Source organism: Puma concolor, chromosome D3 (genome assembly GCF_028749965.1).
Source record: "Puma concolor isolate L17-30 chromosome D3, mPumCon1.1.hap2, whole genome shotgun sequence".
NCBI lineage: Eukaryota > Metazoa > Chordata > Mammalia > Carnivora > Felidae > Puma > Puma concolor.
In genome coordinates, this window is record NC_141678.1 from 91,153,034 (window position 1) to 91,180,614 (window position 27,581).

The window sequence follows — 27,581 nt, forward strand, 5'->3', positions numbered from 1 at the left end:
GGTTTTGCCCCCTTACGCAAAGCCATGAGTTCCCACCCAGAAGGCAATGAAGTATTACATTTACTAAAATTCGCTTTGCTAGGGTGCCTGACATTAGGTTATTGTTTTGTCTTACGTGCTATAGGAATTATTTTTCGTTTTAAAAAGTGGTGGGTTTTTTTTTTTTTTTTAAAGATTTGACTCTTTTGGCTTGAGGTTAAATGAGAGCTGGAAAAACACCTTTTAATTAAAGCAAGTGATATTGGTATCTTGTCGGTGCACAGAGCCCTATATTACCCACACTTTATGGTGTCCTGGAAGCACACGGCCGAGCGGTACCCCACTCTGTGTGATTGATGCTCTCCATCACGGACGGGGATATTGGGGTGTGACGGGCTGTGATGCACACCCAGTGCGTAAGGAGACGGGGGACAGACCACAAAAGTGCAGTCCTGTGGTAGTCCTGTGAGAACGAACTCACCCATCTGTTCTAGAATTCTCGTTCCAAGTAAGAATAGTGTATGTGAAGCGGTACCTCTCCGAAGGAGCCCTCAGGACTGGAAAAGCCATAGGCTGACTTACGGATCATAGACTGTATGGGGCGTCCGCGCATCAGTAAGAATCCAAAGTCCCTTTGCATGTTGTTTGTGTGAACTGAACAGAGGGTCTGTGTAACGGGGAGGCAGCTGTGTGGGGCTGAGTTGCGTACCAACCTCGACTGGAGTTTTGGTGACCAGAGACCCAGCTCGCATGTAGAAATAATAGTATTAACCACTGTCCTCGAGAAGAACACCAGGGGGAGAGGAGAAACAAGTCTCAGGCTTATATTCTGTTGCAACCGAAGGGTGTCCCCTGAAAGCCAAAAAGTGGGACTAAAGTTGGGCCGTTTGGGTTTTCTTTTGGCTCCCGTCTGCAGGCTGCGATTCAGGGTGCTTGAGTCCAGAAGTACCGTCACGGGCTCCTGTCGACCCACTGGCAGGACACGTGCCCTGCGTCCGGGAGGGACCATTGTGCGCGGGCTCGGTGCAACGCAGAGCCTTACGGATGTAAGCCCCTGGCGGTGTTGACATAAAGAATATTATTTAAAGTTACTAAAATTTGACGAAGCCGCTCAATTTCATCTGCGCAGCGTCGTGCACCCAGACTAAGTTGCAGGGGGAAAAGATGGGGTGGCAGTGTGTGTTTCAGAAATGACTTGTCATGATTAATTTCTTTTTTTTTTTTACACCAAACCAATCAGACCATTTAAAACTTTTCTGACGTAGCCAAAAAGTTTTTATTTTTGCCGTTGGCTCCGGCGGCTCCGAAAATCCCTTTATTTCCTTGATTCCAGTGGACAGCGACCGCACGGTCCTCTTTTTTTCCGAAAATGAACACCGCAGCCTGGACACAGCAGCGTTCGAGCGCTTCCCCCGGAGGAAGCCTCGTGTTACCTTGCAGCTCGACCCCCGGTCCTGCCCGGGGTTGATCGGAAGCTGCCTTCTCGCGTTCTGAACACACGACGCCCGCGGAAAAGTCAAGTTGGCGCCAGCGTCTCAGACACGCGCGACGGCCCGAGAAGCCAGGGGACTCCGTGGTACGCACACGCCGTAGGGGTCCAGCTGCCACGCGGCGCGGGACGTGGCGGCGGGGCTTCGGGGTGGGGCGAGCCGCGGAGCCGGGAGGCCAGGAGACGGCTGCGCGTGGCTTCCAAGGCTGACAAGGGCAGGGCGTCTGTGCACGCAGGCGGGGGGGAGCTTCCTGCCTCTGCGCTAGGGGAACACATGCGGCCCGGAGAGGAGAAAGGAGGGAAGGGGCCAGGCGCCCCTCTGCCAGCAGATGAGCACGGCTGGCGCGCGGTCGCCTCCAGTTGAAGGATGTTCTTGTCCCTTATTAGAGACGTGAAGCAGGTCAAGAAAGGAGGCAGATGAGCCCTCGCCTCTCAGAAGCAGGGCGGACCTTTCGTATGCCTGTTGGGCTCTGACACAGGCTTGGGTGGGAGAAAGATGGGGGGGCGTTTTGCACGCGTGGAAGTGCATCCGGTTGGCCATTCTAAAACAATGCACCGCATTCTCCCTCGTCTTGGAGACACGGGGCAGGCAGGACTGCACCTTGAGGCTGTAACTTCCAGGCCGCATAGCATCACAGGGGGACAAATGTAGACCCCCCCCCACCACCACCACCACCAGAGTTGGCTTCCTCAAGGAGGAGTGGGGACGAAGGGGCTTATTAGTACCATGAATCGCCTCTCCTGTCACTCAGACACCCAGAAATGCGCGACGTGCTGCTGGCCATTGCGGGGCCGGAATATAAATCACTAACGATTACATTAGTAGATAATTTGGGAACTTAACAGTTTGCATTTTGCACTTCCCAGTTGTTTTGCTGACTTGCGCTTTTCTTGGCTGTCCGGGATTTTATTAACCGTCTTGAAGACATCTATCACCTCCTTCCTCTTCATTTTCCAATGGGCAGATTTTCCCAGGAAGGAGAGTTGCGATACTGATGCCTGCAGTCGCTGCTCCAAAAAGATTGCTGTATTTCCATTGACATGCAGTGCATTACCATAATTGGCTTTTCTACATGATAGGAGAGAGGAAATAATAATGTCATTTTATTTACAGCCAGAGTGTCGCTTTATGAGACTTCTCCAAGTTTCTGCCATGCTGTGTAGGTCAAATGACATCTTTTGATTAGTCCTGTCCAAAGACTTCAAAGCTGAGTGGCATGTAATGGAGACCTAGTGACAAACCAAATCTAGAAAAGAAATAAGACTGCCAGTTTCCCATTAAACAGCCTGCTAAACAGTACAGCTTCCCCGTGTCGGCTACGGAACCACTCTGACCACCTAAATCAGGGGAATGAAGGGCAGCTGAATTGGACATTAGTACCGCAAATGACTGTGGTGATTGCCACCGCTGCCCCCCTCCCCTCCCCCCAAAATCAGCAAGCAGACCATGTGAGTTACGGGAGGACCGCGCTGCGCCCATCCGTTTCTCTTCTGCCACTTGCTGGTTTTCTGATCCGGTTTATTTAGGTTTGACATCAGCCAAATGGTGTAGCAGGACATCCCTGACAGATATTCTTACTGATTTAACGGAGGCACAGCTCAGGAAAAATGGATCTTCTGAGACAGGATTTCGGAGCGGTGTTTTTTCCCCCTTTCCACCCCATTTTCTTTCCTTTATGATCCCTGTTGATATGTTGTTCCGACGCACAGTCGAATCATTAGGGCTGTCAGAACTTTTGAGGAAGTGTGTTTGATTGACGAAAGGGAGTCTTGATCCCGACTGCCACACATCGTGTTAGTGCGCGTTTTTTTTGTTTGTGTGTTTGTTTTTGTTTTTTCAGGTTTCCGAACGGGCATTTTGTACTAGAGCTTGACAGACGAAGTCATTTCTGCCCCGCAACAGCGAGGTGTACCTTCCCAGGTGACTGGGCCACGTAGAAATTTATACCGTTTGTGTGAACAAAGCAACGTCCTCAGTGCGTTCATCTACATTGATTGCTTTGGATTAAATCTAGGGTCTGCTTGTTCTTTAATTCATTATTCCAGCCGGTCGTTATTGAACAACTGTTTTGCTTCAGCTGCTGTGCTAGCTGCTAGGAGCCGAGGTCCACAAGGATGTGGTTGCACTCTTCATCAGGACGACAGATCGCTTGGCTCCCGGTGACCTGCGCACAGGTCGGGGGAGGGGGGTCCCCCGAGGCCTGGCCAGGTGGCAGTGCAGAACCCATTCTGCGGTAGGGAGGCCCTGGGTGCACAGAGAGGGGGCTTGCTAGAAGGAACCTGGGTGGGCCTGGTTAGAAACAGATTCTTTGTTTCTTTTCGGCTCCCCCCACCCCCCCCCACTGCTTTTTTTTCATGATGGTAAAATACACACAACATAAGGTTTACCGGTCTAACTGTGTTGAAGTGGGCAGTTCAGTGGCATTCACACTGTTGTTCAATCTCCAGCACTTTCCACCTTCCCGAACCGAAACGCTGTCCCCATGAAAGGCTAACTCCCGTGCCTCTCCCCAGCCCCTGGCCACACCCTCCTACCCTCTGCCTCTGTGACCAGCCTGGGTCAGTGTGGCTGCAAGTGGATTCCGGGGGTTGGGGGACGGGGGGGGGGGGGGGGGGTTGGCGGATGCCAGTCCCGGAAAGGCTCTCCCCGCAGCCTGTCATGGCTGATATAGATGAACACAACTTTCAGGCAGAACTGCCCAGGAGCAATTCTGCTGACCTTCATGTAGATAAAGATCTGATTTTACAAACAGCATATTCTGAAGACAGGATTCATTTTAAACCCATGCCGCTTATAGTTCCTGATAGAAATGGTTCCGTGTGCGGTAATATGGGTGCATGTCAGGAGCCTGGCTCTGAAACAGACTGCCGGGAAAGGCCACCTGCTGCTAACGCGTCCGGGGGCAGCCCACGGAATCCCTGTGCCTCAGGTTCCCCATGTGGAAGTCATAGTTATAGTAGGCTTTCCCCTCATTGTTGGCGAGGGCTTAACGCGATTAATAAATGCGGAGCGTCCAAGATAGTGTCTGGTCCAGAGAAAGGGCTCCTATTACCTGTTATTAGTCAAGGACATTTTAACCCAATGCACGTCGCTGGTTGAGGAGATATTCTGTGGGTACGAAATGTTTACCCAAGAACAAGCAAATCAGTTCTTTCAAAATAATAGTATATTATTAATCCTCCCAAATAAATTTCCGGTGTGCTGAAAAAAGTCATGCTCCCTATCTAGGTGGATCATTATCTCAGAATCTATTTTATTCCTATCTGAGACCGGATGTCAGTGTTGTCACGGAAAAAAAAAAAAAAAGGCTTCTGGTGATCATGGCGGGCTCTCTCCCTTTCTACGGAGAATGCATTCATATGTGCGTACTTTTTTCTTTTCAAGCTATGTTGTGGGTATTTGAGAACGGTTAGCGGTCAACATCCCTTTTTTCTGCACGTGACTTGGCTTTGCTAATTTCCACTTGGAGTCCTCTCCCATAGCTACCTGCTGCCTTTCGTTCTCCCTCTGGATATTTTCGTTCCCCTTTCTTTGCTCAATAATTTCAACATGCCCAGCACTTCTTTCCAAGCGGTTTCATCGACAGAACCAACAGAGACAGAGAGGAAGAGAGAAACATGGGAACTACAAAGTCAGGAGTTGAGTTTCCTTTATTTAGCTGCTCTTAGTGAGAAAGGCGGTCCTGTGGGAACAGCTGGAACAGAATTTGTTTTGTTGCACCACGAGCGAATCTTTTATCTTAAAACCTTTTCCTAGAAATTGTCGAAGCTTGTGTGTTCTCCAAGAATCCCACCTACCTCCAAGGCACCGAGAGGTGTGGTCTCTGGGCGGACTCGGGGCACCACGCATGACCTTCGCCAGAGATCGGAGAGGAAGTGTCCTCAGACCGACTAGGAATTGCTATTTACGGTAAATTTCTGAAAAGGAAAGTAACGACGAGTTCAAGGGCCCTGAGTCCCCCCCCTCCCAATTACATGGAGCATCGTTCCAGCCTCTGCTTCGGATCTCGGGGAGACGTGAGGTCAAGAATGCACGGGGCTCACACCTAGACTGTGACTCCGGTGCCTTTTCCATCTGTTTAGCCAGGGGACTAGCTCCAGCTCCACTTAAGGATGCAGATGAAGAGTGAAATCCCTTCACCTGCCGAATTCACTTCTCTGGGTGCCCCAGGCACCCCGGGCCTGCAGTCTGCCTGCACCCCCTCCCCGGTGTGCTCAATAATGCAGCAGGATTTTGCTTCCACCAAAGTGTCACCTGTCTAGGTGAGTTGTGCCAGTGTCTATGTGAAGTGACAGCCATCTTTGAGTACCAGCGTCTTTAACTGACTTCTCTTTCATCATTCGTGTTGGAAAGGTAACATTTTCGACAAGGTTGTTTCCCTCTCCCCACTCTTGTTTCTCCCCACCTCCTCCCCCCCCTGCCTCGCCCCTCCCCACTCTCGTAGCGCACCTGATCAAAACATCATCGCTGACAAAGGGTTCCTTCTCCAAATTAAATGAGCCCAACTAGCCTGGGAATTTTCATGAAGAAAGCAGGTGAAATGCTGATGTGCAAAGTTAATGAATCTGGTAACAGAACCTTCTTGAGCCTGGATGATACGATCCAGCAGCGTTCCGTCTCCCCACGCTTCCTGTAAAGAATGTATAGAAGTCAGTTATGCGGCGTGATTCTAACATCTGTCCTACCCCAGAATGGTAATTTGTATAAGTAATGGAAACAGGTTAAATACTTCCATTCTAATGTTGCCGGCAGGGATGAAAATGAACATTTCGATGAAATCATCTCGACAGAGCGGAGCGGGGAGGGGCCTGGGCTGGTTCATTTCCACTCCCTTTGGTGGTGGAGGCCTAATGAGAATGCCCGCGTGAATAGTGCGTCAGATGGAAGAGGAAGAGCAAGGAAATCTCGGAGATCGCAGTTGCCGAAGCGCCGCGAGGCACAAGGCAGCCTGGCCCCCACGCCCGCCTCTGCTCATGACCGGGCTCCGCTCCGAGGGGCCGAGGGGGGGCGAGCAGGGCCGGGGCCCCTTAGCCCTCTCTGTCGGATGGCCAGCAGGGGTGGTCTTCGTCCGCTGAAACCCAAGGGTGGTCTTGCGATGCCTCTTGGAACCTGATCTCAAACCCTCAAAGGGACTGTGTTTTCTTCATTTCTCCGTCAGTGTAAATGATCTGCTTTTTGAGTGGTTTTCTCTTTGCCTAGAAAGTGACTGTGCATCCTCAGGCGGCCATGCGAAGAAGCCATTTTATTTGAGTTGTTGGTGCTATTTCACGTTTTGAAGAGTCGGCACTCCCTTCCTCTTCACGGTGCCCCATGCACGTTACTTTGCATCTAGAGAAAGCATGAAGTCTTCCAGGAAGACAAAAAAACCCAGTTGTGCCAAGTGTCCCGTAATGTCCTTGTCAATTCAAGTATGTGAATGTGGATTATTCAATGTATTTTCATACTAAAATGCTGAATGTGTATGCTGTGTTTGCCAGGGTCACTACCTTCCTCCAAGTTAGATGACGTTACTTAAAATCCAAGTGGGCTCAAGGTGGAGACAGTAGTCAGCTAGCCTGTTATATGAAATGCCAACACCAGAATGACTCCAGATATCTGCATCTGGGGGCGTGGCAAGAGCTGAGCATCGTTTATTGAAAGAACACATCCTTTGCTTTATATCAGGATGTTTTGCCACCAAGTAGGAACGGATATGGGTGGGTGCTTGCACGTTGTGTGAGCGGGCATTCTGAGTAACCCGCTATAATCCAAAGCACGGATTCGGAGCTGACTTTTAGAAAGCAAGCCAGGTTCAAGGCAAAGCCTGCCTTCTCTTGTTGTTTCAGCTCTTCCAAATGAGGCACCCCCAGTTGGGTTCATCTTCCGGAGGGGCAGGGATAGCGAGGAGGCAGAGTCCTGGAGCGTTCGTCTCCTGTGGAATAGAGCGCGGGGCGGTTCGGGAGAACACCTTTCCATAGTGCGTAATTGGGGTAGAGATGAAGGGGCAGGCTGGGGGGCTCCAAACCTAATTGCTCACAGCCAGTGGTATTAAGACTCGAGGGAATTTGGAACTTCACTCCGTTTAGCCCTTAAAAAACAAATACAGCTGTCCCTTCTCACCATCCTTAAAATGACCGTGGAATAGAGCAAATTGTGTTTCCTTCAAAGAAACAAAGATGTTTCTTGGAATGTTGGGCTACAATTTGAGAAATATCGTCTTTATCTCATTTGCCAAAGATAAGATGTTTGTGCCTCAGTGTATAATTACAGTTCGAGATGAAAATATCTTTTCGGACAATGCGTGTGTATTTTTACATTTTCAGCCGTTAGGGCGCACATTGTTGACATCAGATTAAACTCTAACAGGAGCCGTATACATTGCCTTATGTCCACTTGCATTAGAATGCACAGGATTTCGTGTTGCTTAAGATGACAGCACATCTTTAGGGACACACTGGCATCCAGAAGGCCCATTTTATGACAAAAAATATTAGCAAGATTTAATTTCCTTTTTAAATGAAATCTAACCATAGGATCTGGGTGTTTCATTCCCATTTGGGGAGCGAAGAGGCCCGTGCAGTTTTTATCCGTTCACCCATGCGCACGCTCGTGCACACGCATGCACACACCTGCACACAGACACAGGTGCAGGCACGCACGCGCACGCACGTGGGCTGGCGGCATCGTCTCTCCTGCCTCACAGGTGCCGCCGTGTGCTCGTTCCGACGTTCTGTTCCACTGCTGGGCGTGTTCTCCCAGGCACCGCGGGACCCACCGCGTGTGCCCAGACCATCACACTCCACACCGCGTGCCGGGCTCGGGAAGGGGCGGCGGGGGGTGGGGGGATGGCGGCAAGGCCGTTTTTACAGAAAAAGAAGTGGCAGAGGATGGCTTGGAGTCTTTGTTTCATTTGACGGGGAGAAATGTCACTTGTTTCTGTAAGTGATGGTGAGAGGAGAGTTTTATACTGCGGTTACCGTTCCCCAGCTTAGTCATTCATCAGATTTCGGCGGGGTGGGGGGTGAAGGCGCAGGGGAGGGAGCGGCGCTGAGGGTGGGGGTTTTCGTGGCGAAAACGCGGTGCCGTGGAGCTGACTCTGTTTCCTGTGAAACAGTAGCTGCTCGCATAAAAGTCTCGTAGGCCAAGAAATCACACTCATTCACCTGGCGAACTGTATCGTTCTCGCAGTTTCGTCACTAGAAATAACAGTTTCTGCAAATACTGTATTTTGGCACATCTGTACCCGTATAGATCTTCGGAAAGTTGTAGCTTGCAGTGAAAACAAAAGGTGATGGCAAATAATTGCCTGAACTCGGCACTTTTTACGAGTCAGTCTCTCTCTGCCTCGGTAAGAAAAATTTCGAAGGCATCTAGGAAGGCAGTTGTGAGAACTAAATGGTAACAGTAGAAACAAACCCAACTGTTTTGATGAGAGAAGGATGCTTTCTGTCGTGGCCGTGTGGATGTCCCTTTGCTCCAGTCACCACTGTGGTCATTAAGGGGTTTTCCAGGAAGCTGGGTGTTGTGTGACCTTGTGTTGAGCTTCCAATCAAGTGTGGAAATTCTCATGTGGGATATTGCAGCAGGATGCTGTGGTGGCGAATCACAGGGGCACATCATTTGCATCTGGCCGTAGCAGACTTAAGGAGAAAAACTCCCCTAGCTTTCTGCTAAAAGTCCGCCTGTCACCCATGTCCGCAAGTCCGTGTGTGTCCCCACACCTGATGACCTCCGTGCCCCCATCCCCCAAAAGCTGAAGTTCCTGTTTCTCCTGTCTCACCCCGTGCCTTTGCGAGAATAAGACGCTGGGTTCGAAACGGACACACTCCCGAGACATGAGCCCTGGGTGGGGTTCAGAGACCGTGGAGCCCTTGCTCTCCATCGTGTGTCACTTCCGTGCTCCGACACCCCTGAGGAGCGAAGGTCTGCGGGAGTTGACTCGGTAGCAGAAAACTTGGTTGAGGAACTGTAGGGCGCACCACGTGCAATGCTGCAAAGTGACCGGATGTCACATTCGCTGTTGGTTCGCCATGCCAGCTCTTGTGTATATGGCGGATAGTCCGAGAACCAACAGGTGCTTGAGCTGACTTACACGTCTTTGTTGGTTTCGGCCACTTGGGGAGAGATTCCATGTACGAGTCTCCCCTCCTGACTTGCAGACGTCATCCGTGAGGATGAACCTGACCCTATCTGATGGAAGTCTTTTCTGGTGTCGGTGGTCAGATCGTACCAGGTTGGAACCCAGGGTTCTGGGCGTGGCTTGTGGATGTTGGGTTTGTAAGCCCAGGCTGGTCCGACTGCCAGAGAGCGGCGTCGTCCTTCCGTGGTGCGGAGGCAGTGACTGGAAGCCTGGGATCCCCCTGCGTGGCACTGGGTGTGCACCTGTTGGCGATGGAACAAGGGAACGTTAGCACAATTTGTGAACCTATTGGCCAGTGGTGGCGAAAGGTGTGTGTTTTCCCAGGATCGTGGAAGAATTATTGACTTCTTGGTGTTCTTGCATCATTTTAAGTTCTCTTCTAATTTTGCAAGGTTCTCGTGCATTTTTCCTTCCTGACGTCACTGAAAACTGGTCAAGGTTTGCGGTCTCGTTAATCGGGGCTAAGCCCTACTTTGTGTTATGCCGTTATTGTGACTCTGGATGGAAGGCTAAGACCTGGCGTGCCACTGGGAGGCTGGGAGGAGCCTTAAAAGGGGGTTTCTTCTTCCTCCTCGAACTCGACATTGCATTCGGGGACCGTGAGGAACAGAAGAAATGGTGGTGAAGGAAGTTACCTGTGGATTCCTAATGAGAATGAAGAGATGGATACAAATGACAGGCCAATCTATTTACGGACTCTGCGGTTCTTAAAAATGGCTTCTAGCAGGTTTTAAATAAAGAAACAATTCTGGTATAAATCAGATGGTTTTGCAGACCAGTACGTTAATGATTGGTACCAGGCAATTAAAATCTGCCAGAGTGATAGAAAAATTTTTGCTCCTATCACATGAGAGCAGAAGTGGTGTTTCAGCTTTGCTTGGCAGAGTATCTTCCTGCGAAAAATCAGAACGTATGTTCGTAAATTAACATATATCCTGCTTGTACTTTAGTGTCCGTTTCAGAGTAGGAAGGAACGAGCTCTTACCTATATCTGCTTTCTCTGCATTTTTAAAAAAAATTTTTTTTCAACGTTTTTTATTTATTTTTGGGACAGAGAGAGACAGAGCATGAATGGGGGAGGGGCAGAGAGAGAGGGAGGCACAGAATCGGAAACAGGCTCCAGGCTCTGAGCCGTCAGCCCAGAGCCCGACGCGGGGCTCGAACTCACAGACCGCGAGATCGTGACCTGGCTGAAGTCGGACGCTTAACCGACTGCGCCACCCAGGCGCCCCTGCATTTTTTTTTTTTTTAATTTTTTTTTTTTTTCAACGTTTTATTTATTTTTGGGACAGAGAGAGACAGAGCATGAACGGGGGAGGGGCAGAGAGAGAGGGAGACACAGAATCGGAAACAGGCTCCAGGCTCTGAGCCGTCAGCCCAGAGCCTGACGCGGGGCTCGAACTCACGGAGCGCGAGATCGTGACCTGGCTGAAGTCGGACGCCCAACCGACTGCGCCACCCAGGCGCCCCTGCATTTTTTATTTCCCAGTGTATTCTACCTTTCATCAAAACCACCTGCTCTGCTCGTAACAGAGGTGAAGTGATCAATTATAAATTTGGAAGAAAGTGTGTTTTGCAAGACCCCACGATGAATTGCAGCTGTACATTTATCACGTAGGTGTGTGAGAGACCCGTTTGTGAATTGGCCCCTTGGAGTAAATGTATTTTGATATAATGGCCATCTGCTCATGGATATCACATTTGCCGGTCTAAAACCTAGTTGGATATAGATAGACGTGTAATTTGGTGGGATTGTATAGTTTCACCAGGTGGCAATACGGTAGCAAAGTTTGGTATTTACTGGAAACCCGTAACCAAGCAGGGATGAGACCTCTGTTTGATAGTTGTCGCTTTTGAATATCCATTTTCCTCATTCACAGCCAACTCTCGATTATGCACGCTAAGGAGGGAAAGACCTTGGATAAACGGCAAAGTCTCCCAGACTGATTCTTGTTTATTTGCTCCCGCCCACCACCGCCGCCCCCCACATCCCGCACTGGCCTCGGGAAGAGCTGCTAATCAGGAGCCCCCTTCTGCTCCCTTCGAGCTCCCACCCCCCTTCCGTCCTCTGGAAGGAAGTAGCTGTCAGGGAGCCTACCGAAGGGCAGACAGAGGGGCCTGGAAAACGCAGAAGTTAAAGACCGCACTTCCCGAACAATCCCCTGGTGTGAATTTGCAGTCCGATTGGTAAGTGCACCATCTACCCAATGATGAAGGCCAGTGATGGGTCGGCTCTCAGTGGGACAAACCCTTATTTTGTTCCAGTTGTTCAGAGACTAGTGACAGCTGGAGAGGCAGGAGACTAAGCAGGGGTGCCTCTTAGGCCCAGCTAGGGGGGACGGTCCCTCCGTGCACGTTTGCTAGTTTGCTTTGCATCCACAGGACCTGAGGCGGAGGCGGCGGGACCCACAGGCATAGACTCGGGCGCGATGATCACGGCTGCCGTGTCCATGAGCGCTTCCTAGAACCCCTTCCCCCCCAAAGACACCAGTAGTTGCCATGAATGCAGTTTGGGGAAACTGAGGCCCTGACAAGTGGGTGAGTGTGTGGGGGCCGCACTGTCCACAGGTGACTGGGCTGGGGCTCCTTCCGAGGTGCCTCATCGGTCTGTCCCTTCCCCACATCTGTCCTCCTGTCGCGATAATGATGGCCTGGACCCTGTAGACATGAGCAGCTAGAATGTCACCCGTACCCACTTACCCCGGCCTCCAGGTTCAGGCTGCCTGGGGCACTCATCCTTCAGTCACCCCTGTACACACCTAGGGTCGCTCCGTGCACCTGCCATGTGTCATAGATGTGGCTCAGGGAGCCTTGTCTTAAAAAGTAGTTTAGCCCATTCCTCCTGCTAGAGACGTGGCAAAACCAAAGGCCTCCTTCCCTGCCCAATGCTGAAGCCCGATGTTTGGTTGGTCTTTTCAGGTCCCGTAGGGTAGGTGTGGTCTGAGAATTTCCGTCTTCAGGACAACCCTGTCCTGCAAGATCCAGCCTTCTCGTCCTCCTCAGGTCCAAACTCTTACATGAAACTCAGTAGGCTTTAGAGCACTCTGATGGCTCTGACCCTGGGATGTGAGTGGCCTTGGCCTGAGCCGAGATTTGGAAGGCAGGAGCCGTTGGGAGGTCGCCTGGGGGACTCGAGCATTGCTTTTAAAGGGCAGGTCTGTAGGCGAGGCGGGGAGGGTTGGAGCCCAGCCCTGACCCTGGGGGAGCCTCAGGCAGGCCCATTCATCAGCTGCCCAGCAGTTAGATGGAGAGGATTGGAAGATCAGGGGTCAAGTGCTGGTGGGTGCTGGCCGTTGGTGGGCATGCAGGGGGTGATGCCCTGGTAATTGTTACTGTGTCTATTGTTACTGTTAGTGCTGGGGCCTTGGAGCCTACTCAGCTCTTGGAATGGAGGGCAGAGGGGTAAAGGAGGCTGGCTGATGGCTCACAGAATCACTCTGGAACATTCCATGGGCTCCCTCGCACCTTCGTCTTCGTGGCCGTTGAATCCCTCGCCCCTGTTACGCTATGGCCATCCCATCGTCTGTGTTCTCAGGTGACCATGAGCGCCCCTACCTGTGGTTTGACTGGACGGCCACTAGAATGCAGATTACCTGCTCAAGGGGACGTGTTCTCTCCACAAGCTAATTTTACTGTCCTATCCTAGGGCGGAGCAGGAAAACACCTCTGGGGTCTGCAGGGTGTCACGATGCGGGCACAGGGCAGGCGGCCCCCAGCTGCCCCTCTGGGTCCACGCTTCCTCGGGCTCCACATACGTTAGCGTTGGAAAGTTAACTCCTTCAGGGAATAGGTCAACGGGCTAGAGCAACAGAAGAAGAGTGTGATAGCAGGGAATATCAACTTATCAGGACTGGGATGCTGGACGAGCCGGTGGTGGAGTGTCACCTTAACGTTCTAGAACGGGACAGAGAGCATGCGGGCCGAAGGCTGAGGTCCTGCAGCGTGATGACCACCGAGCTGGAGGGCTGAGGGCCGCTGGGGAGGCCCGCCGCCTAGGCCCCTCCTTGGGACCCGCAGCCCCCTCCAGGAGAAGGTGGGACAGGGAACACGCGGGCGGGGGGGGGTTGTGGAAGATGGTCCTGGCCACTGGCATCCCTCCTAACAGAACCCAGATACCACCTGCACCCCTACGTGCCTGCCCCCTTCTACTTGTTAAAAAATTTTTGAAAAGTAACAATTAACAAAGGCCTTTGCACATTTCTGCCCCCAGGCTGGGCCCTGCCCTTCCTGGAACCCCTGGTCCCGGGGTCTGGCTCCCGGCTGCCAGGTGCTCACGGAAGGTTTGCCGCTGCTGTTTCATTCCAGGAACAGAGAGGGATGGCTAATCCTTGTTTGTTGAGGTGAAAACACAGAAGAAGGTTTTGAAGGTAGAGATATGTATGAAGAGCCACGTCACTCAAAATAACCCATATATTCTTTATCTAGAAAAAAACCCACTATTAACATTCTTTGAAAAGAAGTTTTCCCTTGTACTGTGTATACAGTTTTGTCCTTTGCTGTTTGCACTTAATGACTCTCCATGTCATTAAAGACACTTAAAAAAATTTTTTTTAAATGTTTATTTTTGAGAGAGAGAGAGAGAGAGAGAGAGAGAGACTGAGAGAGACAGAGTGTGAGTGGGGGAGGGGCAGAGAGAGAGGGAGACACAGAATCCGAAGCAGGCTCCGGGCTCTGAGCTGTCAGCAGGGAGCCTGATGCGTGGCTGGAACCCACGAACCACGAGATCATGACCTGAGCTGAAGTCGGATGCTTAACTGACCGAGCCACCTGGTGCCCCTTTATTTTTTTTAAAAATTTTTTAACATTTATTTATTTTTGAGAGATAGAGACAGAGCATGAGCAGGGGAGGGGCAGGGGGAGAGAGGGACACACAGAATCTGAAGCAGGCTCCAGGCTCTGAGCTGTCAGTACAGAGCCTGATGCAGGGATCGGACCCACGAACCATGAGCTCATGTCCTGAGCACTGAAGTCGGACGCTTAACCGACTGAGCCACCCAGGGGCCCCAAGACACTTTTTAATGTTTGAATAATTGTGCATCGTGGGGATCAACTACAAATCACTTAATTACCTTTCATTGTTGGAGATTCAGAGCGTGGCGGATTGTGTATGGAATAATATATAAAGGACATCTTTGTGCAGAAAGCCTTTTCTGTGTTTCGTATCGTGTCCGTGGCTGTCCGTCCCCAAGTACAATTACGCGGCCTAAGGGTGTCAGCATTTCAGACATCTGACTTCTTTGGCTGCGACTCTGTCGGTCACACCCCACGATGGGCACAGAAGAGGTGCTCTGATACTCCCTACGGAATACTTGGGGTCGGTCCCGCTCACAGCAGTTACTGGACGTGCTCGCTGGCACTGGGACGCTGACGAAGGAGAGCAGCTTCGTTCTGAGGTGGCCGGGTGTCAGGTGACCCAGATTTGAATGCCGCATTGTTTCTTCCCCGCGTGACCTTGCGGGAGTTGGTCAGCTTCTCAGAGACTCGGTTTCCCCATCTGCAAAGCAGGCATCTCAGTGATGCTGCCTTGAGGGCTCGTGGGGTGCGGTGAGGTGATAGTGTGGACACGCCCCTCCCGGCGGGGTCCGCGGGCTGAAAGTTGAGGTTTCACCAAGAGGACAGGCGAGTAAACATCTCTCAGTTCTTCGGGGAACAGTGGGTTCTGGCAGGGATTAAGAGGGGCGTCACGACGGAGGCGACATCTGAGCCTCCCCGTGAGGATAAGTGTTCACGAGGTCCGGGGAGGCACTGTCTGGGCCCGGGTCCCACCCAGGGCTGGATGCGTGGCAGGAGGAGGGGCCCACGTGGGGATTTGTACCCACCCCGCCCCCGTGTAGGACATGACTTTAATGGAGGTTTTACCTCCGGGATGGCGAGAGCGGGGTCCCCGGGCTGCGGGACGAAGCGGGGTGGCCTGGCTGGAAGGCTGCTGCAGCGGCAGGTGGTTGGCCTGGGGTCCGGATTGCTGAGGTCGGGGGGCAGCGCTGGTTGCCGGGCTTGACAACAGGGACAACGGCTGTGTCTCCGGAGTGGGTGACTTGTTTTGTTTGGGGTGGTTCAGTAACAGGTGATTTAGGGGGGTCCTAATTCGGGGGTGAGCGCGCTGTTACTCGGGGAGGGGGCAGGAGGAACGTTTTGTTTGCACATAATTGACTTGGGAGCGTCTGGAACACTCACACCGTGACAAATTCATGTGGCAGCAATTGGAGCTCCTTCTGTGTGCCAGACACAGCTCACTCTGCAGACGTGCAAGCCCAGCCTTCACGTACCGTCCCTGTCAGGGCCTGTGGCCAGCGGGTCTGTCCGGGGGGCGGGGGGCATCGATTCGGTGGTCCTAGTCATGTGCGCTGGGGGGACTCACGGAACAGGTGGGATCCCCTGAAAGAGACCGCCGTCCAGTTGGCAGGACCGACGGGAGGGGGTGGCTGGAGGCGGCCGGTGCCCTGGTCTGGGGACAGCAGGGTCAGCGTGTGCCGTCCCCAGGGCTGTGGCTGGGGCAGGAGGGACCTTGAAGCTGCCTCCCCACAGGGATGCTGGGAAGGTGGGCATGCTGAGCCCGGGGCAGGGAGAGCGGGTTTCCCCTTAGTGCATGCTGGGGCTCCCTTCCCGTGAGCTCCAGGAGGGTGGGCACATTAGGGATCCCCCCTCCCCGACACCCGCTTCCTGGAGAACAGCGGACGTGGGTATCCCAGCCGAGGGAAGGGCTCATTCAGAAATGATACCTTGGGAGGGTTTCCTTGTGGAAGAGGCTGGTGTTTGTTCTGTGTGGTTCTACCTGACAATTGCTGCTTGGGGGCATGTGGAATTGTCAGCGGAACTCATTTGAGCTCAACCCAGGAACTTCCCAGTGTAGACTGGACTGCCCCAGGAGGAGGACGACCTGGGATGGAGTGTGGCCCCCGGATACTGCACGCCGTCGGGGGGTGGGGGTGCCCGGGGGAGGGGATGAAACCTGTGCCCGAGGGAGCAGGCAGGTGCCAGCCTCCTTGTGTCTATACCATTCCAGACCCAGAATGGGTCTGCTGTGGGGACCAGGGGGTGCTGAACGAACCGTAGCGGTGTTATGGGGCATCTCCCATTTCTGGGTTTGCAGACCTGGGACGTAAGTCATTTATGTATTCAGGACATGCTGCTGGGTGCCAGCCCGGGGATAGGCAGGGGGTGGCTTTGCTTCCATCCAGGGATGGAGACAGACCAGCTGACCGGTGATCCAGGGAGCAGACCCACGGTGATGGGCCTCCCAGGCCGAGCCAAACTGGTTCAGATGAAACCTTTCCTTGCAATTAGTTTTATTTATTTATTTATTTAAAAAAAATCTTTTTTACGTTTATTTTAGTTTTGAGAGACAGAGAGAGACAGGTCGTGAGTGGGGGAGGGACAGGGAGAGAGGGAGACACAGAATCCGAAGCAGCTCCAGGCTCTGAGCCGTCAGTCAGCACAGAGCCCGAGGCGGGGCTCGAACTCACGAACTGTGAGACCAGGACCCGAGCCGAGGTTGCACGCTCAACTGACTGAGCCACCCTGGCGCCCCGAAATTAGTTTTCATTAGTTGCTAGGGCGTGAATCCTAGTTTCCTCAAAGAGGACAGACCAGGTCCACGAGGCAGCTGCCTGCCACGGCCCCTGGTGCGTGCAGCCGCCTACGGGGGTGCCCCTGGGGCTGCTTTGGGACAGCTTAGAGTCAGGCCAGCACCTGCGGGACTTGGGGCCCGCATCTTCAAACGGACTCTGCCCCGCCCGGACTGCTTCGTGGTCTTAGACGTCCCCATCGGAACCCGCAGGGGTGGACCTTGGGGCCCAGGTGACGAGGCTTCATAGGCCGGGGGTCGGAGCTTCAAACCTTCAGAGCCCTGGATGGTCCTCAACCCTTACTAATTATACAGCAAATGAAGGCGACGTCCAACTTGGAAATCTTGGGGGTTGGGGGAGGGGTTGTTGTTGTTGTTTCCGTTTTATGAGGCTTATGTTTCACAGGAGGGCGGTGTAGGATTGTCTGGAGCGCCATGCAGAGGCCCGTGCCTGTAGTAAACCTCAGCCCCTGCCCTACTGCTCATTTTCCCTGCTGGCCGCACAGCATTAACGGAACCGTAGCGCCCGGGTCTGTTAGCGGACCGCTCTTCGCGTGAACTTCAGCTGTGAAACACGTGAACGCTTAGGCTCAGGTTGCTCGACGCCAGCCCCCCGGTGCGGGATGGCCCACGGTGTCTGGTGCGTGCAGGGATTCTGCAGGGTCCACGTGACCGATTCCGCCGTGTTCCCCGTGCCTGTGTGTGCACATGCCCAGAAGTGCGCGTGGCTGCCCCAACCCGAAGCCCTCTGTCTGCAGGTGCTGACACTGTCCTGTCACTTCCTGCCACCCCCCGCCCCGCGTCCGCCCTTCGGGCAGCCGAGATGTTCTCGGTCTCTCCTATCAACCGTCCCTGCAAACGCGTGTGCTCAATGCCACGTTCCCTGAGGATCGGGCTCTGATAAGGTGATAAAGAGTGATCAGATTTAATGAGACACCCCTCTCGCATCATAGCGGCGCATTTTACTAGGGGCCTCCTGGAAAATGTCTTAAGCCCAAATTTCCCAAGAGGTGGACGGAGCACTCATTCAGCTAGTTGTTTCCTAAAAAAAATAAAATAAAATAAAAAATAATAATAATAAAAATGCAAATTAATTGTATTTTGGTCAAATGAGAGGCGGTACATAGAGATAGCTCCCCTTGAGAATTAACGAGATAGGTCACATGTTAAAGATCTAAAATGTCCCGCAGTAAAAAAAAATCAGGTTTCATCTAATGATTTATGTGCCCTCCAACCTTCTCATTCACGTGACAGCTGTCCGCATCCCGTAGTTTCCTCTGGGAAATGACGTCATCAGCCCAAGGAGTCACTCCGTTGTAGCATTTCCACTGGCTTTGTTAACATGTAAAGAAAATGTGTTTATTGTGGTAAAAGGTTCATAGCGTAAAAGTGAACGTTTTAATCCATTTTTAAGTGGACGCTTCGGTGGCACTAAGTGCATTCACACTTGTCAGGCAACCACATCCCCACCATCCGTCTCCGGAACTTTCTGTCTTCCCAAAAGCCGAAACTCGGCTCCCCGCGAAACGCTAACTCCCCGGCCCCCCTCCCCCCTTGTGCCCCCGGAAACCACCTTCTACCCTCTGTCTCTGTGAATTTGACCACTTGTTATAGGTGCTTCATATCAGTGGAATCAGACAGCACGTGCCCTTTTGTGTCTGGCTGATCTCCCTTCACCATGACGTCCTCCGGGTTCGTCCGCGCGATGGCGGGTATCAGAATTTCCTTCCTCTTTAAGACCGCATAATATTCCAGTGTGCACATACACACACTGTGTTCCTCCATTCGTCTGTCACCAGATATGTGGGTCGTCTCCGCCTTAGACTCCTGTAGGCGATGCTGCTTGGCACACTCTCTGGGGTCCCCCTGCGGGTGACGCCGGCTTTGTCCAGGCAGGGGGCTGGTGGCGCGACGTGTGGTTCTTTGTAGTGAGGCCGAGAGTATTTTCATCGCTTGCCGCGGAGGAGGCTTTTTATTTATGGAAACCATATGATCCTGTCTGTGGAATATGTTGCCCTCAAAGCCGACAGCCGGGTCCCACCCGGTGGGAAGGCGTAACAGACCCGCACATCACTTAGGAAAGCAAGAGCCTCTGGGAGGAGGGGGCCAGTCTCCCCTTGCGGCCCCCACTGTGACGGCCAAACTGACGTCTCGAAGAAGGGGGCGGCTGCTGGCCCTTTAGTAGAGGCCCGTTCGGCGCAGATGTATTCACTCGGGAGGGGGAGACGTCGTCCTGGGTGAAACCCAGGTTCCGCCGCGGAGCCATAAGCGGCTGCTTCCGTAAAGCGTGGCCTGGGAGCTTGGCTGAGAAACTTCTCTTTAAAGACCATCTAACTGCTGGGGAGGCCGCGTCCTTGAAGATGATTGATTTCCCCTCACCGTGTTTCATTTTTCTCTCCTAGCTTATGTTCCCGAGGAAGAACTAAAGGCAGCAGAGATAGATGAAGAAGCCGTGGAGGAGGATGGGCTGTCCCTGGACGTCCAGGACGGCGAGTACGTGTGCAACGAGGAAGCGGAGATCAAAGAAGCCCAGAGCTACCAGAACTCCCCGGTCAGCACCGCGACGAATCAGGACGCGGGCTACGGGTCCCCTTTCAGTGAGAACAGCGACCAGCTGGTCCATTTCAAGAGCTCTTCCTCCAGAGAGGGCAAAGAGGATCCGCAGGGCCCGGACGGCGTCTCCTACCCCCAGGACAGCTTGGCACAGATCAAGGCTGTGTATGCCAACCTGTTCTCCGAGTCCTGCTGGTCCAGCCTCGCCTTGGACTTGAAGAAGTCCGGTTCGACCACCAGCAGCAACGATGTGGGCCCGAAGGAGAGCTCCACCCCCACGCCCACGCCCCCCACCAGCACGGCGGGGCCCACGGGCACCACCGCGAGCACCCCCAGCTCGGGCTCGGGCTCGGGCTCGGGCACCGGAGGCAGCGGCGGCTCGGGCTACGACTGGCACCAGGCCGCGCTGGCCAAGACGCTGCAGCAGACGTCCTCCTACGGGCTGCTCCCCGAGCCCAGCCTCTTCAGCACCGTGCAGCTCTACAGGCAGAACAACAAGCTCTACGGGTCCGTGTTCACGGGCGCCAGCAAGTTCCGCTGCCGGGACTGCAGCGCCGCCTACGACACGCTGGTGGAGCTGACGGTGCACATGAACGAGACGGGGCACTACCGCGACGACAACCGGGACAAGGACTCCGAGAAGACCAAGCGGTGGTCCAAGCCCAGGAAGCGCTCGCTGATGGAGATGGAAGGCAAGGAGGACGCGCAGAAGGTGCTCAAGTGCATGTACTGCGGCCACTCCTTCGAGTCGCTGCAGGACCTGAGCGTCCACATGATCAAGACCAAGCATTACCAGAAAGTGCCTCTGAAGGAGCCAGTACCAGCCATCGCCAAACTGGTCCCTTCCACCAAGAAGCGCGCTCTGCAGGACCTGGTGTCGCCGTGCTCTCCCGAGCCGGCGGGGCTGGCCGCCGACGCGGCGCTGGGCGAGTCGGCCAAGGACCAGAAGGCCGCCAACCCCTACGTGACGCCCAACAACCGCTACGGCTACCAGAACGGCGCCAGCTACACCTGGCAGTTCGAGGCCCGCAAGGCGCAGATCCTCAAGTGCATGGAGTGCGGCAGCTCCCACGACACCCTGCAGCAGCTCACTGCCCACATGATGGTCACCGGCCACTTCCTCAAGGTGACCACCTCGGCCTCCAAGAAGGGGAAGCAGCTGGCGCTGGACCCCGTGGTGGAAGAGAAGATCCAGTCCATCCCTTTGCCGCCCACCACGCACACCCGGCTGCCCGCCTCCCACGTCAAGAAGCAGCCCGACTCTCCCGCGGCGTCCTCGCCCGCCGAGGAGAAGAAGGAGCCCGAGCGGGAGAAGGCGCCGGCGGCCGGCGAGGCGGAGAAGAAGGTCAAGGAGGAGAGCCAGGACGCGGCCGAGAAGTTCGAGCCCACCGCCCTGTATCGGTACCTGCGCGAGGAGGACCTGGACGACAGCCCCAAGGGCGGGGTGGACATCCTCAAGTCCCTGGAGAACACGGTGTCCACGGCCATCAGCAAAGCCCAGAACGGCGCACCCTCGTGGGGCGGCTACCCCAGCATCCACGCGGCCTACCAGCTGCCTGGCACCGTGAAGCCGCTGCCGGCCGTGCAGAGCGTGCAGATGCAGCCGTCCTACGCGGGGGGCGTGAAGTCGCTGTCGTCGGAGCACAGCGCGCTCCTGCACTCCCCAGGGAGCCTCACGCCCCCGCCGCACAAGAGCAACGTGTCGGCCATGGAGGAGCTGGTGGAGAAGGTCACCGGCAAGGTCAGCGTGAAGAAGGAGGAGAGGCCCGCCGACCGGGAGAAGGGCTCCCCGGCCAAGGCCGTGTCCCCCGTGGCCAAAGAGAACAAGGACTTCCCTCGAGCGGAGGAGAGCGGCGGCAAAGTCCAGCAGAAGAAGGGCCCCGAGGCGGAGGCGGGGAAGGCCAAAAAGGAGGGCGTGCTGGACGCGCACACCCCAAACGGCACCGAGCCGCTCAGGGCCAAAGTCACCAACGGCTGTAATAACCTGGGGATCATCACGGACCACTCGCCCGAGCCCTCCTTCATCAACCCGCTGAGCGCGCTGCAGTCCATCATGAACACGCACCTGGGCAAGGTGTCCAAGCCCGCGAGCCCCTCGCTGGACCCGCTGGCCATGCTGTACAAGATCAGCAACAGCATGCTGGACAAGCCGGTCTACCCCGCCACCCCCGCCAAGCAGGCCGACGCCATCGACCGCTACTACTACGAGAACAGCGACCAGCCCATCGACCTGACCAAGTCCAAGAGCAAGCCCCTGGTCTCCGGCGCGGCCGAGTCCGTGGCGTCGCCTCTCCGGGAGAGCGCCCTCATGGACATCTCGGACATGGTGAAAAACCTCACGGGCCGGCTCACCCCCAAGTCCTCCACCCCCTCCACCGTGTCGGAGAAGTCGGACGCCGACGGCAGCAGCTTCGAGGAAGCGCTGGACGAGCTGTCGCCCGTGCACAAGAGGAAGGGGCGGCAGTCCAACTGGAACCCCCAGCACCTGCTCATCCTGCAGGCTCAGTTTGCCTCGAGCCTGCGGGAGACGCCGGAAGGGAAGTACATCATGGCGGACCTGGGCCCCCAGGAGCGGGTGCACATCTCCAAGTTCACCGGGCTGTCCATGACCACCATCAGCCACTGGCTGGCCAACGTGAAGTACCAGCTGAGGAGGACAGGGGGTACCAAGTTCCTGAAGAACCTGGACACAGGACATCCTGTTTTCTTTTGCAACGATTGTGCCTCTCAGTTCAGAACTGCTTCTACGTACATAAATCACCTAGAAACACACTTAGGCTTCAGCTTGAAGGATCTCTCCAAGCTGCCACTAAATCAGATTCAAGAACAGCAGAACGTTTCAAAAGTCCTGGCCAACAAGGCTTTGGGCCCGGTAGGGGCCGCCGAGGACGATCTGGGCTCCACATTCCAATGCAAGCTTTGCAACCGGACTTTTGCGAGCAAGCACGCAGTCAAACTGCACCTTAGTAAGACCCACGGCAAGTCCCCGGAGGACCACCTGATCTATGTGACAGAGTTGGAAAAACAGTAGCGTCCAGGTATGCAAGGGACGGAGGCACATTGCACTAAATGTCGTCTTTGTACTGCACTAGGCCCGGCTGAGCCTCCGAAATCAGCCTTCCCTTTGTTGCCGAGCCGGCTGTCTGGACCTTGGTTTTTCTTACACATATTTTGTAGTTATATTTATATGCTCTTTGTCCGATTGTGCATGTTATTTTTCTTTTTCCGTGAGTCAAAGTCTGACCTTTATTTTCAACATCTGTTCTTGATGTTAAGCTATCTTTTGTAGGAAATAGTGGGGCACACTACTCAGAGACATTTATTTAGCAGGCAAGAAAGACACAAATAACAATGACAAAAAGACATCCTAAAATTACGAAGTTGCCATGACAATAAAGGTCATAGAACCTAGTAGTGTCAAGTTTAACCCTTTGAGGACTGCAATTGCATTTCTGTGCCTTTCACTCAAAAAAAGAAAAAAAAAAAAAGAAAAGAAAGACAAAAAAAAGGAAAGAAAAAAAAGGCTTCAAGGCATTTCATTCAGATCAAAAGCTGTGTCAGACACAAAACTTATTTAATAATTAAAAAATGAGCTTTTATATGCAGAACTGGTTTGTGAAGGAAACATGCATGCAGCTGTTGGAAGATAGAAAGGTGTCTAGGACTCATGGGGTTAGGAAGCCACAGCTTTACACATTTAGAACAAAACAAACCAAACCACACACAAAAAAAAAAACCCACCGCCACCACCACCCCAAACATCCCGAGTTGCCACTCTGCCCAAACCCTCTGGATGCTGAAAAAAAAAAAAAAAAAATGCCACTTTTGGCAAAAAAGTATGCAAGCTATTATTTAAAAAATGTGTAAAAATGCTATTTCTTTTTTCCTGTAAAATACTGCGGTTTATAGTTATTTACAAATGTAAGCTTTGGTATAAGCTGACCTTTCTATAGCGTGCTGCATTGGTAAATGAAAAAAAAAATGGGGCAAACGGAGTCCTTTCCTTGTAAATTGCCAGCATCCGCTTAAAAACCCCTGTATGTTACATTATCGTACCATTTTAATCTATTCCACTTTCTTTGTACCTTCTGGCCGTATGCTTTCTCTTTTAACTTTTTATATTGTCATTTTATATTAAATTTCTGTGTATATAATGTAAAACCACGATTTTTGAATAAAATTTAGTTCCTGCAGCTTGATTTAAATAGAGGAATTTTACCGGCACCTGCATCTTTCCAGATGCATGTATATCAGACAAAAAATAAATAAATGAAAACAAAGCAACCAGTGCACTATTAATTATACATTTTGATGTTCTATCATTAATATTGTACAGTACATTTTGGTTCACACAATTAAATCCACTGTTTTCTCAAATGTAAAATAAAACCCACATGCAGTTCTTGATTTACATAGATTGTCATGTCGTCATTATATTGCCTTTGAGATGTTATTTTAGCAACAAGAGGTATATAGCTTCTGCAGTCAACCAACAAAAATTCTATTCAGTCATCACTTCGTGATTTGTGTGGTGACACGCTTCATGCGGATGATAAGTATTGCGGTGTTTTTTTTTTTTTTTTTAAATGATAATTAAAATTTTTAACGCTACCGGGTGCCACGGGTTGCTGAGTTCAGCCACTGAGTGGTGACTGTTTTGTACATACGTGGACTGAGCTGCTTCATGCAGAGGATCCTCACGGACTATTGAAAAATGTTTACGGTTATCCTTAGTGTGAGTCCAGGGACTTGGGGCCCAGGGTGGGTGGGGGCTGGTGGGGTGGGGGGTGGAAGGGCCGGTCTTGCTGTAGCACCAACGACCCTGGGGGGCCTCGGAACTAGTTTCGTGTTGCTCCAAAGAGGAAAGCCTGGTTTCTGCACTTTTGGAAATGCAGTTTTTAGAAGCTGAGCTGCTCGGGGCTCCAGCGTTTGGGGCCCGTGTTGTTCTGCAGGTTCCCCCGGAGCACCGAGGGGCTCCACCGGGGAGACCGCCAGGCCCACCCCCCAGCCGTCTCTCTGGGGCTCAGTGCTTCCGCCTGCAGTGGGACGTCACAGGTCCAGGCCCCCAGCCTCTCTTCTCGCGAGAAGTACTCACGGACGTGAGCAGGGAGAGGGCTTCTACTGCCTTTTGCTTAACTTTTCATGAAAATTACGTCCCGAGAAAGGTTAGGAGGCGGGGCTCTGTTCAGAGGCAGCTGGAGGGGAGGGCGGGGTTTCCGCTGAGAGGAGGCGGGGCCGGTCAGGGCGCCATGTTTGCGTGGTCTTGGTGCCAAGGCCCAGAGCACCAGGGAGGCTCGCTACATTTTTTTCTGCCTGTTTTCATTGGTGAATAGCTCTGTCCTTTAGGAGCTGCAGCCATTTGGACATTTCAGTTCACTTACTGGGTGATTATGTACTTTGGGCTCAAGGGGTGACCGAGAAGAATAACAATGAGGCCTATGGCAGGAGGTGGCGTCTTTGCATAAAAATCCTTTGAAGGTCCTATGTGTTTGACCACAGGCCCACAAATTCGTGATTCTGCGAATTCACCCTGTAGTGGGAGTACGAGCGGGTGCAGGGGTGTGAAGGGCGGGGGTCAGAGGCCCAGGTGGGGTCTGCTGGGTTTGGTCCCCACTGGCAGCTGCTAAGACATTTGGAGGCTATTTGCACTTGAATCCTGACCACTGGGGCTTGGGCACAGAACTCGGGCTTTCCTTTCTTCATGTTTTCCTTTTTCTAATTCGTGGTCGTGTCGCTATCTTGTCGTCCACCCTGGTTGTCACAGACCAGTGGATGGAATGCTAGGTTCTCTTGTCACCACTGCTAGTGATGAAGAAGGCCATCCTGGTTCCATTTAGGGAGCACTTCCTGGTGCCAGGGGCCATTGTGAGTGCTTCGCACGAGTTACCTCATTCACGCCTCACACCTGTACCTGGGGTCCCGTACCTTCCACCCTCGCTGGCAAAGGAAGAGCTCAGCTCGGCACTGAGACTTGCCCAAGGCCGCCTGGTTTGTGATCCACAGAACTTGGGCTCGTAACCAGAGAGGCTTTGCCTGGGGCTCAGCTCTCCAGCACCCCCTTTGATCTGCCCCCGTGTGATCGCCCCAGGTCCCCAGGTGGGGGTGTGGCAGAGGAGGGCTGGGCATCTCCTCTGGGATGGGGACTAGAGTAGGGCTGAGTGATGGGGTAGCCCTGACGGACAGGGATGGGCGTAGCCACCCTGAGCAAACGGGCATTCTTCAGATCCCCTCCAGCTGAAGCCCACCTCAGATCACAAAGGTCTATCTTCTGTTGGATCTGGGAAGGAAGTTGAAAGAATGTCTGTTACGAGTTTGTAGCAACTTCAGTTGAAAACATGTCTCCATAGTAACACAGAAACTCGATTTGTATCAATACTGATAGATTGAATGATCCCGGGAAGAAATTGGCTACCTCTGATTTGAGGGTTTCCTCAAATTTCCGCTTCCTTCATCTGTATTTGAATACACATGCCCACCTCTGCTCCATCACCCGTGTCCCCGGGACGGATCCCACGCGTGGCATTGAGTGCTCTCTGCTTCCCCGTGGTCCTCTCTCAGCCCAGGGACTAGGCCTGCATCTTCTGTAGTAGGAGGCAAGTGGGCCTGAGTGACCCGAGAGAGCTGGCCACCTGCCCGGCCCCCTGGCCCAAGGCCGTGGGAGGCTGGGGAGAAAGCGAGTGGCCCGGCCGTCCTGCGTTTCCGTCCGGTGAGGCTAATGTCGTCTACATGCAAACGTAGTCCTACTTTGCATTCCTATTCGCAGCTTGAGCCTTGGGTTGAAGAACTCATCAGATATTTGTTCCTGTAAGTGTGGGACTGTTAAAAGTTGGAGATACTCCTCAGAAGGTGGTTTGGGTGAGGCTGTTCCTTGATCTTTCACTAATACTTAAAGAGATATAAAACCTGTAAAATAATGGTCGACACTCGTTTGTGTACGAGAAACAAACCCTTAGGCGTCGTAGGCAAAAAAAGAAGCGATTAAAAACTTTAAGAGTTCTGCCCCAGCACCCTGTGTTTGGCGATCTTTGAAAAGCTGTTAATGGTCTACAGCATGCCTAAACTACTTGTGAATTTTCAGAAACCTGTGTGTACAAATAGGTTTCTGCTTCTTTCCAAGGCAAAGTTCTTTGTTATGCACTTTATTATTATTTCTCTGAAGGTGAACGGACCATTGAAAGCCAACTATTGATTTGTAAACTTAAAAGGCGACAAAGGGTAAAATTTGGAGAGCATTTGTACTTTTTATGTAACTATATTCTTATAATAAAAAGTAATATATAATCATTGCAGAAAACTTGGAACACCAAAGAATAAATAAAAATTTACTATCATTTTCATCTAAAGAGGAATCACTGTTGGTATTTTAGAGCTCAATCTTTTTTCTGCGCTTCTAAAACGTAGAGATTACGCTCAACATAGTCCTGTACTTTGGTGTCTTTACCTGACACGAGATTACGCGTATTTTCCCATTTGATGAAATACCAAAACTTTCTCATCTTCCTGAGATGGACTATATTTAATCAGGTCTCCGTCAGTTAGAATTTTAGAAAGGAACATTAGATTCCTTTCAAGTTTTCACTATTAGAAATGAGCACAAAGAACATTCTACTCCATATTTCTGATTATCCCTTTAGAACCAGTACCTAGAACTGAGATTTCTGCACCACGGTATGGCTTGGTACATATGCTCAAATTGTCCACCAGAAGAAGCTTTATACCAGCTTACACTCCCATTGCCATGACAATGACCATTTTTCCACGTGGACATTTTCTTTGTGAACACAAGGATTTTTTTTAAAAAAATTTTTGGCTATTTGCTCTAATTGGCCAATGGAATCTTGATGTTTTCATTTATAATGCTTTTTTGAAAAATTTA

The 27,581-nt window shown here is 52.5% G+C and overlaps 1 protein-coding gene across 3 annotated transcripts in view; it reads left to right on the top strand.

The window, feature by feature from the left end:
* The window catches only part of TSHZ1 (teashirt zinc finger homeobox 1), a 76,823-nt gene extending 52,707 nt beyond the window's left edge, over positions 1–24,116 (top strand). For all 3 annotated transcript variants that reach the window (XM_086683233.1, XM_086683232.1, XM_086683231.1), the window contains one exon: positions 19,555–24,116. In XM_086683233.1, the coding sequence (XP_086539359.1) occupies positions 19,555–22,736 (3,182 nt within the window). In that variant the 3' untranslated portion in view covers positions 22,737–24,116. The remainder of the gene's footprint in view (positions 1–19,554) is intronic.
* The last annotated feature ends 3,465 nt before the right edge of the window (positions 24,117–27,581 follow it).